This window comes from Chiloscyllium plagiosum, chromosome 11 (genome assembly GCF_004010195.1).
Source record: "Chiloscyllium plagiosum isolate BGI_BamShark_2017 chromosome 11, ASM401019v2, whole genome shotgun sequence".
Lineage (NCBI taxonomy): Eukaryota > Metazoa > Chordata > Chondrichthyes > Orectolobiformes > Hemiscylliidae > Chiloscyllium > Chiloscyllium plagiosum.
The window spans coordinates 41,436,186-41,451,678 of record NC_057720.1 but is presented as its reverse complement, the minus strand read 5'-3'; the positions used below and the strand labels follow the sequence as shown (position 1 = coordinate 41,451,678).

Genomic DNA, 15,493 nt, shown 5'->3' with positions numbered 1-15,493 from the left:
TAATAAAGGCAGATATCCCATATACCTTCTTAACCACTTTATCTACCTGTCCTGCTACCTGAAGGGACTGGTATACATGCACACCAAAGTCCACCTGATCCTTGGTGCTTCCCAGCATCTAACAATTCATCATGTATTCTCTTGCATGTTCGATATTGCGACACCCCCTCCTATTTTACCACTTTCCGTGTCTCATCTGAAGACCAGATATCCTTGAATACTTAGCTGCCAATGCTGCCCTTTTCTTAACTATGTCTCAATGAAGAGAAAGTGAGGACTGCAGATGCTGGAGATCAGAGCTGAAAATGTGTTGCTGGAAAAGCGCAGCAGGTCAGGCAGCATCCAAGGAACAGGAGAATCCTGCTCCTGAAGATCCCTGAAGAAGGGCTCATGCCCGAAACGTCGATTCACTTGCTCCTTGGATGCTGCCTGACCTGCTGCGCTTTTCCAGCAACACATTTTCAGCTTACGTCTCAATGAAAACAATTACATCATACCCATGTTTGATTTGTGCCCTCAAGGCATTTGCTTTGTTTAGATTCCTCATAATAAAAATAAATATCATCCAACCTTCACAAACTCTGCTACGCCCTAATTAGCCTATAATTTCTACACCTTCTCAACTCCCATCCAATTTTGGCTGTTCATCTCTCTTACTTACCTTTCTCTCTGGATCCCATCTCGCTGTCCAGTTAGTTTAAAAACTCCCCAACGGCTCGAGTAAACCACTCTCTGAGGCTGCTGGTCTCATTTCCATTCAGGTGCTACCCATCCATCTTGTAAAGGTCCTACCACTAAAAAATAACAGTCCCTGAAATATCTCTCTAGCCATGCATTCATCTAGAATAGCTTCCTATGTCCAAAATCACCAGCAATTAACACCAGAAGTAATCCAGAGGTTACTACCTTTTTGGTCCGGTGTTTTAATCTACTTCCTAGGTCTGTATATTCTGATACAGGACCTCAGCCCTTTTTCTGTGTCATGGTACCAATATCTATCCTCCCCTTTCAGAATGCCTTGCAACTGCTCAATGACATCCTTGATCCTGGAATGAGGAAGTCAATGTACCTGGAGTCTGGACGTAGGTTTGTTCGCTGAGCTGGAAGGTTCGTTTTCAGACATTTCGTCACCATACTAGGTAACATCATCAGAGAGCCTCCGGATGAAGCACTGGTGGTATGGCCCGCTTTCTGTTTGTGTTTTTGGGTTTCCTTGGGTTGGTGATGTCATTTTCTGTTATTTCTTCCCCCCTCAGAGGGTGGCAAATGGAATCCAAGTCAATATGTTTGTTTATAGAGTTCCGGTTGGAATGCCATTTTAAATCAAAGAGACTACATTGAGAAAGCGAATGCACTATTTGAAGATACTAACAAGTGGTGATAGACCCGACCCCACAACTAGACAACCGAATCACAGCCCTACTCAAAAAACTTCAGAAGTTTGAGTAATAAGACCGACTTCCAAAAAATGAAACCAGACGGATCCAACGCACCACACTTCTACAGATGACCCAAAATTCACAAACCATAAGCCCCCCTAATAGTCACGCTACCTGGAACACCAACTTAGATTGTTTTAGTCTTTAGTGTAGCTCCTTGGCCACTTAGTAGAAGACTCACACCACTCTACCCAAGAATTCCTGAAGACCAAAGACACCATGATAGAAGAGGATGAAATAATGCCATTGACGTAACAGCCCTGGCCAAGGAAACACTGACTACACCATTAGAAGAACCAAAGACACATACACCGAACACAACCAATTTCATCAGCAAGGATTATCAAGCTAGTGGACCTATGCCTTACCACCCACTTCATCTTCAACATCAAAACCCACAGACAAACCAACAGAACACCCATGGAATCTCCGATATCAGAGGCAGTAATGCAGAGACTTGAACAAACAGCTCTGCCAACGATACAACCCAAATTTTGGGTCCGCTACGTGGATGATACCTTTGTCATCACTAAACAAAGCTGGAAATGTGTTGCTGGAAAAGCGCAGGAGGTCAGGCAGCATCCAGGGAACAGGGGAATCGACGTTTCGGGCATAAGCCCTTCTTCAGGCTTATGCCCGAAACGTCGATTCTCCTGTTCCCTGGATGCTGCCTGACCTGCTGCGCTTTTCCAGCAACACATTTCCAGCTCTGATCTCCAGCATCTGCAGACCTCACTTTCTCATCACTAAACAAAACAAATTAGAGGAAACCTTCAAGACCATCAATTATACGCTTACTGGCATAAAATTCTCAAAAAAAAGGGAAAACAAACTGCCATTCCTAGATGTCGCAGTAGAGTGAACAGCCAATGGGGAACTTCAAACCAGCGTCTACAGGAAAACACCACAAACGGACCAAATATTGAACGACAGAAGCAATCATCCCAACATCCACAAATGAAGCTGCACTAGATCATAATTTCTATGAGCCACTACACACTGCAACATGGAGGAACTACACAGAGCTGAGGAAAATCACCTTACAGTGTATTCAAAAAGGAGTACCCAATGAACACAGTCCGCTGATTTCTCAGCAACAAACCAAACAAGCAGACAAAACGCATCCAGAAACCCTAGCCACTCTCCCCTACATCAAAGCCATCTCGGAAGTGACTGCCAGACTACTCAGACCTCTTGGCATCATGGTAGCCAACACACTAAAACAGCAGCTAATGAATTTGGAAGACCCTAAACAGACAACTAGCAAAACTAATGACATTTACAAAATATCAAGCAAGAACTGTAACAAACACATAATGGACAAACACATAGAAAACTAACCACCAGGATACATGAACACCACAAAAAGACATGACCTACTCTCACTACTATCTTTACATACAGATGAGGAAGGACACCACTTCGACTGGGACAACACATCCATCCTAGGACAAGCCAAACAGCAACGTGCATGAACATTCCTAGAAGCATGCCATTCCAACCAGAACTCGGTCAACAAACACCTTGACTTGGATCCCATTTACCACTCCCTGAGAAAAAGAACAGGAAATGATGTCACCACAGGAAATGACATCACCAACCCAAGGAAACCCTAACATAAATAGAAAGCAGGCCATACCACTAGTGCTTCATCGGAGGCTCTCTGATGATGTCACCTGAAAATGAAACTTCCAGCTCAGCAGGCAAATGTAGATCCAGAACCTCAACCTGAGCTACAAATCTTCTCAAAACTCGCTAGTACCTGCAGTTACTTTTGCAGCTACCTATCTATTCCCTTCCCCATCCCTATATATAGCCCTGCCATTATCTTCCTCCCCCCTTGTGCAACAAACCAACTCATGGTGCCATAAAGTTTCTCCAAAAGTATCCAAAACAGAATCTCGGTTAGAAAGTGGGGACTTCTGAACCACCTGCCTTCCTCTACTCTGCTTGGCGGTCAATCATGCCTTTTTTTATCTGTTCAGTTTTCACTTATGGCATGACCACCTCTTTGAATATGCCATCTACAACAGGTTCAGCATTGCGGATGCTCTGCAGTGAATTTACCCACAACTCCAGCTTCAAAATGTGGCTAGACACACTTTCTTCACACATTGCCACAAGACAAATGAGCATTTTAAAATAATTAGAATTTGATTAATAAATGTGCATTTTATATACTTCAAAATCTTTTGCTTATTGATAAGAATACTCTGATTGTCTTCAACTTGTAGTTTCTTCTCCCATTGCTCTTTAGAATGAGTTTGCTACTGGAGACTGTTCCAGAAGTACCAATCACAAATTGATTTCACTTTCATCTGACCAACATTCATATGCTAGTTTAGCATAGCATACGGTCTCAAATCACTGTTGAACCCAAATCTGTCCTCAACGTTTGCACAATTTTACTGAGCAGATACATCAATAAAAAAAAATCAACTAAACCAAAACTTGATTTTACTGTCCAAACTTTAATTGCTGTGAAAATTCCTTTTGCTCCTTATGCAATTCCTTTGCTCTGTTTTTGAAAAGTTCAGCTTTTTCATTATTTTTAGGTGTACCCTCTCCTAATTTGTACATTCGACTTGTATTTGCACATGCCCAGATATGCCCTAGATCACATGCTTTCAGAGAATATTTTAGGGCCTTGCCCATATCCTTGGTCACTCCTGATGCTCCCTGGATGTAGATGGTACTTAGGTTGAAACAGCTGGGTGCAAAATTTCCATTGCAAGCTTTGGTGTAGTAATCTCTGGCTTTCACAGAGTCTGGTTTCGTATCGAATACTTGTCCATCATGAGCTAACAATGCAGCGTTATGGCAAGCATCAACTGACTTCTTACCATCTTTTTCACATGATTTAACAAAGCATTCGTAGGCAGTCTTCAGATTTTGTTGTAATCCACCTGAGGTAAAGACAACATTCAGATTTATTCTGAAGATATGTCACTGTTCATAACATAGAAAAACAGTAGTGATGTTTTAGCCAATTCCCCACTAATGTAGTTACCAAAATCAATGTTCATCGATAAGATTAAGATTATATTAAGCAAGATAGTGAGGCAGTGGTTGTAAACATTTATCTTTTGTCAGATTAAGTGTTAATAGGACTTCAGTGAAATGGGATTAATTTTTGTTTTATTTCAAATTGAATTGTGAAAAGCATAATGCCTATGTACTAATTCTGCAGTTATGTTTCATCTTGATCTATATCAGCAACTTCAGCCATAATACACTAATCAAGAGGTATGTTACTGGTGCAGATTGTAATTTTAAATTACAATGATTGGTGGTACAGTATTTTTCTTAAGTGTATGTTTTTTTCAATGGCATGGGTACCAATATTGAACAGACTTGGTGGCAACAATGAACATCAAGCTAATATGAATCAATGAATGCTCAATTTGGTCCCCGTGTCAGCGCAGGAATGTGTTTGTGACTGATGCTGCGGTTTTACAGCATTGCGGTCAAATGTAACCCAGCTGTTCACAATATACATTACCAATTTGGATGAGGAATTGAATGCAATATCTCCAAATCTGCGGATGACACTAAGCTGAGTGGCAGGCTGTGCTGTGAGGATGCTAAAAGGCTGCAGGGTGACTTGGACAGGCTGGCTGAGTGGCCAAATACAATATAATGTGGATAAATGTGAGGTTATCCACTTTGGTGGCAAAAACAGAAAGGCAGATTATCGCAAGGGTTACACCTGGAACATCGACGTCTGCACCTCCTGATGCTGTCTGGCTCGCTGTGTTCTTCCATCCTGCTGCCTGTCTATTATCTGAATGGTGGCAGTTTAGGAAAAGATGATGTGTAACGAGACCTGGGTGTCATGATGAAACAGTTACTTAAGGTTGACATGCAGGTGCAGCAGGTGGTAAAGAAAGCTAATGGTTTGCTGGCCTTCGTAGCAAGAGGATTTGAGTGTAGGAGTAGGGATGTCATCCTGCAGTTACACAGGGCCTTGGTGAGGCCACACCCTGAGTGCTATGTGCAGTTTTGGTCTCCTAGTCCGAGGAAGGATTCTTGCTATTGAGTGAGTCTGGCGAAGGTACACCAGACTGATTCCCGAAATGGCAGGACCGATGTATGAAGAAAGACTGAATCAACTGGGCTTGTTTTCATTGGAATTTAGAAGAATGAGGGGAGAGATCTCAGAAACATATAATATTGTGATGGCACCGGAGAGGCGAGATGCAGAAGAATATTCCTGATGTTGGGAAAGTCCAGAAGTAGGCATCACAGTCTAAGAATAAGGGGTAAGCCATTCAAGACTCAGTTGAGGAAGAATTTCTTTACTCAAAAGTTGTAAGCCTGTGGAATTCTCTCCCACAGAAAAGGTGTTGGTACCAGTTTGTTACATATATTCAAGAGGGAGCTGGACATGGTCCTTGGGGCTAAATGGATCAAGGGGTATGGGGAGAAAGCAGGAATGTAATACTAAAGTTGCATGATCAGCCATGATCACATTAAATGGTGTGATGTAAAATATACCTTGTTAGTTTTACATTAATTAGTAGTATTACTACTTAGCATACTTCTGAACAAAGCGTGACTGTAGCTGTCTACTTCAGCGAGCTTTTCACATTTTTAAAAGAAAACTCAGTGTTATAGACCTCTAGCAAGCTATCATCTGATTTCCAATAACTAGAGGCAACTGTACTCTCAGCTCCTGTACATATTTTAGAAATCTGTAATTGATAGACTGTCAACAATGCTGATGCAAGCAAATCAAAATAGAAATAGAAGGGCGAAAAAAGACACACTGTACCTTTTCCAACTATATAATAAGAGCCAAGTTTATAGCAACTTTCTCCGTGCTGGTTTTCCTCACAGTTGTGTTTCAATACCTGAGCAGCTGCTTCATAATTTTTTTTAATCCCTTCCAAGTAATCAGCAAGCCTTTGACACCCTGACAAAAGTTAAGTGTTAAACTTTATGAAAAAAGTATAGGAAGTCTTTGTTAATTTTAAAAAAACCATACATATACTCCAGCTGTTCTGCTAAGCAACCTTAACAGATTTACTTAAAATGTTTTCAATTAAAAATGGTTAAATAATGTAATATATTGTGATAACCACAAGTGGATTTACTTATTGTAAAACCATTGAAAAATAAGCATCAATTTTAAACAGCCCTCAACTCAGAACATGCACTTCATCTCATTTTGTACTAGTTTTGAGAAAGTGACCTCAGTGTCATTTTTTTCCAATTAGGTTTGTTTTCATCAAATCACTCTACCTGTGTAACATGGAAATTTAAAAAAATTCAATTGTGTAACAGTGAATAGCCAATTGGGAGTATGCCTCTGGCAGCTGGTTGATTTACATTTGCCATCAGAAACTCTCAAGTCTAATGGGGATTTGAAAACTCATCTCAGGAAATGCCACCCAAATTATTTTATAGTTATATACTTCAGAGACTTTGTGAAAACAGTTGAAGAAAAAGATTGCACACAATCATGCTTGGTTTACTTGTACCATGACAATACAATGGACATAAGAACAGCCTTTCAGCCTGTTCCCCACTCATTAAGTAGGTGGAAAGATAAACTCAGTTTGTTTTTAAATGAGAGAAATTTAACTTTAAGTGCAAGTGAGGAAAAACGTGACAGAAAAAGCTCACACACTATTTTTAGCAAGGAAAACAGAAATTACTGGAAAAGCTCAGAAGGTCTGACAGCATCTGTGGAGAGAAATCAGTTAATGTTTCACGTCAAGTGACCCATCAGTTCTGAGGAAGGGTCACTCGACCCAAAATGTCACCTATACTTTCTCTTTACAGATGGTGCCAGACCTGCTAAGCTTTTCCAGCAATTTCTACTCTTGTTTCTGATTTACAGCATCTGTAGATCTTTCAGTTTTTATTTAGTACCATATTATTTTAAGATTTGAATTTAGACCTAGGCATTGCACACACAATCAAGGCAAAGCATATCTATCACGTGGAATAAGCTTAGAGAGGTGCACACAGAAAACATTTCCCATTTTAAATCTATACACTTGTAAATTCCAAAGTCCACACATTCTTAATTAAAATTGCCAATGTAAATCTGGTATTGTAATTGCATTCAGGAGTGACTCGGCAGCACCATCACTGTGTAATAGTGTATTTACAATATAAGGAATTTACATTCACAATTTTATTCTTCATTAGAAATTTCATGTCGTACTTGTAAGGAGCTCACGGGACCTGCACATAAACGAAAGTTTCAAAATAATTGATTGGCTTAATTTTTTTTCATTTAACATGATACTATGACTACATATAGTCCATGCCTTGTACTTGTCATCGAAAATAAGAACTAAAAGCAACACTTTTAAAGAGTCAAGATATGACAATGCTGTTCCTTTTTAAAAAAAGAACACGCTACCTGTCTTGAAAAATAGTGGAAGTAGAATCAAAAATAAGTCGCAAAGAAGATTTGCATATTATTTTAACAGGGCTGTGAGACAAGAACTTTTACATAAGTGGTATAGGTAGGATGGGTCAATTGGTCCCCTCCAGTGCTAAATAATCTTACATATTATCAAATACATTTTTAGAAGCGGCTGATTTAATTCAGTACCTTCCGGATCTTTCTCTCTGTAACACTGATAAGTATACTCGATGCCTAAATTATCCAGAAACTCTCTCACTTCTGCTTCATTCTGGAAATTGATAAGTCCAGCCATCACTCATCAGTCCAGTAGCGCCTGAACTGCCTCCTCGCTTTAACTCCCAAGGTCAAATACCAACACAGGTAAAGCCACCACTTTACCAGCTCAATGCTGGACTACCTGGCAATGAAAACCGGAAATCATTCATTCACTGACAGTGCATCACAAACCACTCCGTTCCGCCGTACCTTGTCCAACCCTCTCCATTTACCGACATCTGTCTCTAAGCATCACCGTCAAACCTCATCGACCAGGGCAAAGGGAACCGCCAATAGCGGCGACCCAATCTGAATGACAACTAATTCAACCAATAGCTCGAACGGATGACCTGGCACTGTGAATGAAGAACAGCGGAGGCTAGCCAATGGGTTTCTAGGGATTGGTAAGGCGGGGTTAAATGTTGCCCTGTCAGCCCTGGAAGTGTTTCCGGGTGGTGATAGGGTCTGGAATTATTTGCATAGCGTATATATAAACAAAATAAACATACAATTCTTGCTGTTGTTTAGAGAAATTTTAAACAAAACAACGCATACTTTCGGCAGTTAGGTTGCGAAAATGACCCGCTCTTCGTAAGGTGCACCGCCTAGTGTGAATAAATCTTTGTCGGGTTGTTGTTTTCTTCCAGTCATGTTCAAGTTTTCATTCCTTCGGAAGCTCCCTTAGTCTCGCGGCCGCCACTTGTCGTCATGGTAAGAGAACGACGTGCAGTTTAAGTTTAACGATTTTCGGAATTTTGAACGTTGCTGCTCGTGACCCGACACCACCCTCAGTCTGGATTAGCTCAGCTCCCTGACAGATGCTTTGATCGGCTTTTTAAAAATTGATGCCTGAAGCGGCTGGGCCACCATGCTAATCGATTCGAAGATCTGTTAGTCGGAAAGGATGTTAGTTTCGTGAAACAATGAATTGAGGACAGTTCACTTGGATAATTAATTATTTTGGTACTCATTTTGTCCAATATTAAAATTATTTTCACAACGCGCACACTCAATTCATTATGTGTGTATCATACATACCTTCCAATTTGCATCTCAGTTTTTCCTTTGGTACCTCAGTAGAAATACATGCGAAAATGAATTTCATTGAATGGTGAGTTAATTTACAACTTTCACTGAATTGGAGTAAAAGTGTACAAATTGCAGCAACAAATACTATTGTAATCCATTCATAGGCCTGTTTGATTCTTGTGATTTAAGCTTTTTCTAGTATTGTACTTAAAACATCACTGTTCATCGGTTTTGTACAATTGTTAATATTCGACATGTTTAACTGGTTTCGCACTATAATTATGAAATCAAAGCCATTTTGTGAATGTGTCAATCATGTAGCTGGCAATAGCAACAGGTTATCTTACCACCAGTCGCAAAACAGTCAACGGTTATGATCGTCTTGCTTATTTCACAGCATTGTTACAGCTCAGAAGGAAGCCATTTGGTCCGTAGTACTACTTCTGAATTAGCGTTTCATTGAGTGCCATTCTCCTGGCTCTTATGCATAACTCTACACATTTTTCCTTTTCAATTACCAGTCGAAGTCCCTCTTGAATACCTCGATTGAACTTGCTCCCACCAGACCAACAGGCAGTGCCTTCTCAGCCACTCGCTAATGATTTTGTTTCTCATACCACTTCCTTTTGCTTCTTTTGCACTTGCATTAAATTTGTGACCTTTGTGTTGGTCCTTTCAATAGTGGGGAACAGTTTTGCCCCATTCTGCCCAGACTCCTGATGATATGTAGCTAAAACAAATCTCCTCTCCAAGAAATTTCACCAACACTGTGATGTATAATTATTTCACATTAATGTATTAGATGGTAAAATGTACAAGAGGATGTGAAATGGTACTTTCTGGCCTTACGGTCGTCTTTTTGTTTCCAATTTGGTTCAGTGTGCTTTTGGTGGGAAAGGATGTAGAAATTGTGGAAAAGGAAAGTGGTAGTAAGTAGATAATATCAGATTGAATTTTGAAATCTGGATGTTTGAACAAGAATTTTACAATTTATAATTTTTCAACTGTGATCAATTTTCTTGTATTAGGATTGAAGAGCTTATTTTGTACATAAAAGTTGAGCAGGTTCTATATAAATTGGAGTTTGGAAGAATTAGTGAGCCTATTGGAAAAATAGCATCTTGAGGGAACTTAACAAGATGGAAACAGGAGGATGTCTCCTCGTCTGAATGTCACTAAAACCAGGGGACAAAATTTAAGACCAAGAGTTCTCCCTTTTAAGACTGCAATGAGATTTGTTTTGAGTTGAACATCTGGATTTCTTTTCTCAAGGGAAGCTGGATCTTTAAATTTAATTAATGGCTGAGTTTGTTTTTTTTTTAGGAGGCAAGGGAATCGCTGTTTGTGAGGTGCAAGCAAGAGAGGAAAAGTTGAGCAGCCTTAAATGGCCAAATAGCTTACTTCTTGTCAAAGGAAGTTATTACTTACCTGTGTACACTTCTGGCATTGCAAGAGTTCAAGTTAGCAGTATTTTAAGCAATTTGAAATGTCTAAATTTAGATAATGGGAAATTGACCAATGGGGGTGTAAGGGAAGTACTACATTGACATTTGTTCACAGTGCTAAGGTTACCTTTTCAAAATGCAGTTTGTGCTCTCACTCCTGCTAAATATAGAGTGTGAATTGGCTCCCAATGCGAAACCGATTCTGAAGCCAGCCAAGGCTGTAATTTTCAGAGAAGCTCACTCCACCTTTAATGTCCTAACTCTGGATTCAAGCCATATTTAGACTATTATTGCAAAGTCAGTATGTATGTATTATTTGTTTTAATTCACCTTTTTGGCCACAAACTGAATTGGACTAGCTATCTCAATACTGTGGCGTCCAAAAGCTAGGAATCCTGTTGTGGGTAATTCTCCTTTTGGGCTTCCAAAGTCTGTCTGCCATCTACAAGAAGCAAGTTGGGAGTGTGATGGAATACTCAAGGTTCTTTAGGCAGCACCTTCCAAGCCCTTGACTATTATTTCACAGAAGGACAGGTGCACAGCAACATCATCAGCTGCAAGTTCTCCTCTAAGCCACTCACCATCTTGATATGGAATATATTACTGTTTCTTCAGTGTTGGGTCAAAATATTGTTGTCCCAATACCAAATGGATTGCAGTGGTTCAAGAAGACAACTCACTACCATCTTCTCAAGGGCATCTGGCAATAGGCACTAAATGTTGGCCCAGCCAGTGGAGTCTGAATTCTTTAAAGTAGCTTCTGAAAACACACTGCATAACATGTCAATGGGTTACATCCTAGATCTATTTTTCCTTTTTAGAATACTTTAAATACTAAGGATCTGAAGTGGTTGTTTAGTCAGGGCAATTGCACATGTTGCTGTCAGCACTTCATGCCATAGAGCATAGTAGTATTCATTATAATTCAGTTTTCATTTTAGGATGTACATCTATTTTAAAAAATCAATGGTACAAGTTTAAAAAAAACATAAAAGAATGTGGATACTAGAAATCAGAAACAAAATCACATTGCTGGAAAATCTCAGCAGGCCTGGTAGCATCTGTGGAGAGAAATCAGAGTTAATGTTTCAGAAGCGTTCTGAAGAAGTGTCACTGGACCCAAAATATTAACTCTGATTTTTCTCTAATGGTATAAATATTGCTTTGAGATTGGCAGTGAGGCTTAGTGTTAATCATTGAGAAAGATTGGTTCAGACAGCAAATTCTAATATTTGCACATGTGCCATTACTAAACATATTAGAATAAGTTGTCTCGTCTATTCACATTTAAGTGTTAAAAAATGGGCTTAATTGTAAGTAGCCAAGTCTTTATTTACTGCTGATCAGCCTCTTTCACATCGAAAAGTAGGACAGCAATTACAAGTAGCCTAATTTCTTGAAATTTTAATTATTGGAGACTTTTTGAAATAAGCTGTACTTTTACAGTTTTCTCCACCTACTGAATGAATTGGATAAATACTGTATTCTAATCATTTTGCATTAATTCTCTCACTTGGAATTTTTCTCTCACTAACTTTCACTGAAATTGGTATTGAATTCTGTATCTTAGAATTCGATACCAACTTCAGTGAAAGTTAGTGAGGGAAAATTCCCACTAACTTTCACTGAAATTGGTTTTGAATTCTAGGATATGGAAGACTTCAAATTATTATCTTGCAATGAATTGTGCCAGATTTTTAGTAGTGTTTTATGTTCATGTTTTATGTGTAGCTCCAGAATATTTTACCGCAATGGCACTGCACAATAGTATAATTGTTTTGGAATGTATGCAGGAACTTTTCTTCGATTTATAAATGCAATTAAAATGTGAAGGATGAACGATGAATATGAAAACTTGCCAATATTGCTTTAGAGTTGAAGGCTTTTTTTTATTTTATAAATCCTGATTTTTTTTATATGACTACCAGCTACCAACCTGCAGCCAGTTTTAATGTCTTCAGTGTGTTCAGTGCAGCTAGTTAGACAAGAAGCCTACATCTGTAGGATTCTGAAGTGTTTAAAATGTGTTATTTAACATTCCGGGAAGATCATATTGCTGAAATCTTAGAGGAAGGTGGTTCATCAGAAGGAGTAATTACAAGTCAGTAATTTATTGTAAAGGTTCTATTATCATGTGAAATGAGAGCCTCAATGGATGTTAATATTATGGGGGACTATGAATGCTTTGGAAGTGTCATATTATGTTTTTTATTATTGGAGTGAGGAGAGGGATTAAAATTCACAGTCCTAAATGTCATAGTTTCTGAAGAGTTTTGTTGTAAGATTTTACAAATTGATGTACTGATTTCATAAATCAAAAAATTCTAATTGATTTTCTTTCTTTTCTATCAACAGGAAGATTTCTCTCCCCTTTCATTAACTGATATATGCTTAGATTTTTTGAGAGTGAACTTGGATAAATTTTGTAGGGAGAGGACAGATGGCTCATTCTGTCTCAAGGAAGCTGTGGTGTTTCCACAAGAACTGGCAGATCGTCTGCTGCAAAAAATGTCATTGAATGGTAAGACAAAATGTCAGTTTACTTTTTATTTCTAAATATCACCTTTAAAAATTCTCAGCTGTAGACTATCTGGCTATGCTGATATTTCAAATTGAGAAATGCCAATATACTCCTTGAGTATATTGGCATTTCACTCAGTTGATTTTAAACTAGCAATGATTTGTGTGTAATAACACCAAGATAAACCTAGTCAAACTTAAGACATGTAGCATATTATTAACATGCTTGCATTACCCTCTGAGACAATCTATGGGCACTCTGGGGTTAGAGTTAAAGGATGTTTGCACAGAGCTCTGAAAATAAATGGATGGTGATTCAATTGGAATTCAGTAATAATTGATGCCACTGTGGCCTGATAAATGTTTCATCAGGAATAAGCCATTTTTATTTTTCCTTTTGTAAGCACACCAGCTGGAGCTCAGGTGAGAGCCTAGTTTTATGGTCAATGCATAAATCAGCTTCTAGATGTAGACTTTATCTATTGTTTTTAATTTTAGATAATTATTTAGTTATTCTCTCGCCCTGTTACACCTTTTATTGTTCATGTGAATTTTATTTTTTTAATTATTCTCAAAGGTAAAATATCAAAAGTGACATATTAAAACACAGTCGTATATGTTGTACCATCGTTTTAAAAATATTCTCTACGAGTTTAGATTAGTACACCAGATAATGGTATGCATTGCAAAAGTAAAGGGACTGTATTTTGCTGGGGAGAGTAATGCTGTGAGGGATGTGAAAAATGCTTCTGTTCTTACTAATCCTGCTTAATAAAACATTTAGCGTGGTGATTTAAAACTGAGCTTTCTTCAACTGTTGTTATTCAAGAAAGTTGGAGAGGACAAAGGGAACCAAAAATAAATGAATCTGATACCAGTTTTCAGAAAATGTTGGAATGTATTATTAAGAGGTATTAACTCATTTAAGAAATTTGAATACTATTGGATAGTCAACATAGACTTACAAAAGGAAATCATGTTTGATTAATTGGGTTTTGAGCATGTGAATAGTAGGAAATAGAAAAGTGAGCCAGTAGAGATAGTGCACTTGGGCCTCCAAAAGACCATCAATAAGGTGTCACATTAAACAAGAGAATGGCTAGTGCAGTTGCAATAATATATTAGTATCAATTGAATACAGGATGTGGCTGAAATGGTGTACAGAGGAACCTTGATTATCTGAATGAGATGGGCGGGCACTATTTTGTTCTGATAATTTGATTATTCGGTTAATTGATTCAATGCCTCTCCTCTAGGGCTCGGAGTTTTCTGAAGTTCCTTTTTCCTTGCTCTGCCTGCCTTACTCCTCCTCTGTCTCAGGGTTTCTTTCTGAGCAGACACACCCTTGTGTGTAAGGGTCCTGCAGCATTGCTGAAGCCTCACTGCCCCCGCCCACACACTCAGATCAGTTCATTGGGATTGACGCAGCCAGCACTTGCTAGGTCCACACCCTATTCAGGAGACTGGACAGCAACACACTGCATGTGAGACCCCCACCCACCCCTGTCTGACCCAGGGCAATTGTCAAATGTGTTGTGTGTGGTATCAGCTCATGTGATGACAAGGGCTGGTGTGTGGGGTCTAGGTAAAGACATGGGAGATGGTTCCTGAAGCTCAAGAATTGTTGAACTTGTTATTGATTTGAGTGAAGTGCCTGTAAAGTGCAACTTCATCTGGAAGTTGTGTTTGGGGTTTTGAATGGTGAGGAGGGAGGAAGTAAACAGGCAGGTGTTGCATGTTCTGTGATTGCAGGGGATGGTATCATACAGTCATGTTGGGAGTGAAGGATGAGTGGACCAGGGTGTCCTGGAGGGAATGGTGCTCGCAGAAGACTGCTGGGAGGGAATGTGTATAAGGATTTGAATGCTCGTGGGATTCTAGGTGAGGATAAGGAAGACCTATCACTATTGTGGGACAGAAGAGGGCTGAAGTGTGGGAGATGGATTGGACCTGGCTGATGGTCCTCTCAGCTAGGTGCTATAAAATCCTTAGTTGTGGGAGGAGGTTTTGGAGGCTCCCTTATTGAAGTTGGCATCATCAGAACATGGAGGAACGAGGAGAATGGAATAGAGTTGTTACAGGAATCCGGATGTAAGGCTACATAGTCCAGGGAACTTTGGGAGTTGGTGAATTTGTAGCAGATATTGGTGGCCAGCCTATGCCCAGAAATGAATGCAGATGTCAAGGAAGGGAAGAGAAAATAGAGATGATGGTGAGAGCGGGTTGGAATTTGGAAGCAAAATCGATGAACTTTAATGATATAGCGAAAGAGTTGGGGGTGGAGGTTGGAGTAGGACTGGAACAAGGAATGTTCCATGCATTCCACAAAGTGACAGACATCATTGTGCAGCAATGAATACCCGGATGGGCCTTATGTTTGACCAGAAGAAAGTGAAAGGAGTTTTTAAAGTTGTTCAGAG

General features: G+C 39.4%; 2 protein-coding genes across 6 annotated transcripts in view; one reads left to right on the top strand and one right to left on the bottom strand.

The window, feature by feature from the left end:
- Window positions 1-3,890: 3,890 nt before the first annotated feature.
- On the bottom strand, window positions 3,891-8,420 carry LOC122554329 (cytochrome c oxidase assembly factor 7). 3 transcript variants are annotated; one of them, XM_043699181.1, is made up of 4 exons: window positions 8,313-8,409; window positions 8,011-8,221; window positions 6,214-6,354; window positions 3,891-4,345 (listed from the first exon to the last, which is right to left on the bottom strand). In XM_043699181.1, exons 2-4 carry the CDS (start codon window positions 8,114-8,116, stop codon window positions 3,897-3,899), a joined length of 696 nt encoding a protein of 231 aa, XP_043555116.1. In that variant the 5' UTR covers window positions 8,117-8,221; window positions 8,313-8,409; the 3' UTR covers window positions 3,891-3,896. The 3 variants fall into 3 exon arrangements, with proteins under 3 accessions (XP_043555116.1, XP_043555117.1, XP_043555115.1); XM_043699182.1 differs by lacking the exon at window positions 8,011-8,221 and having other exon boundaries at window positions 8,290-8,420; XM_043699180.1 differs by lacking the exon at window positions 8,313-8,409 and having other exon boundaries at window positions 8,011-8,280.
- Window positions 8,421-8,515: 95 nt separating this feature from the next.
- The window catches only part of zyg11 (zyg-11 family member, cell cycle regulator), a 66,156-nt gene continuing 59,178 nt past the window's right edge, over window positions 8,516-15,493 (top strand). Inside the window, exons 1-2 of one of the 3 annotated variants that reach the window (XM_043699173.1) lie at window positions 8,516-8,790; window positions 12,909-13,074. In XM_043699173.1, the coding sequence (XP_043555108.1) occupies window positions 8,788-8,790; window positions 12,909-13,074 (169 nt within the window). In that variant the 5' untranslated portion in view covers window positions 8,516-8,787. Of the gene's footprint in view, window positions 8,791-8,853; window positions 9,191-12,908; window positions 13,075-13,477; window positions 13,497-15,493 lie in introns of those variants that run through there. The other 2 variants (XM_043699174.1, XM_043699175.1) reach the window with 2 other exon arrangements.

Coding starts and splice junctions, on each gene's coding strand:
- LOC122554329 (XM_043699181.1), bottom strand. CDS start 8,116: ATGGCTGGACTTATCAATTTCCAGAATGAAGCAGAAGTGAGAGAGTTT. Junction 6,355..8,010: donor CAGAGAGAAAGATCCGGAAG/GTACTGAATTAA, acceptor AACTTTTGTCAG/GGTGTCAAAGGCTTGCTGAT. Junction 4,346..6,213: donor TTATTATATAGTTGGAAAAG/GTACAGTGTGTC, acceptor TCTTTACCTCAG/GTGGATTACAACAAAATCTG.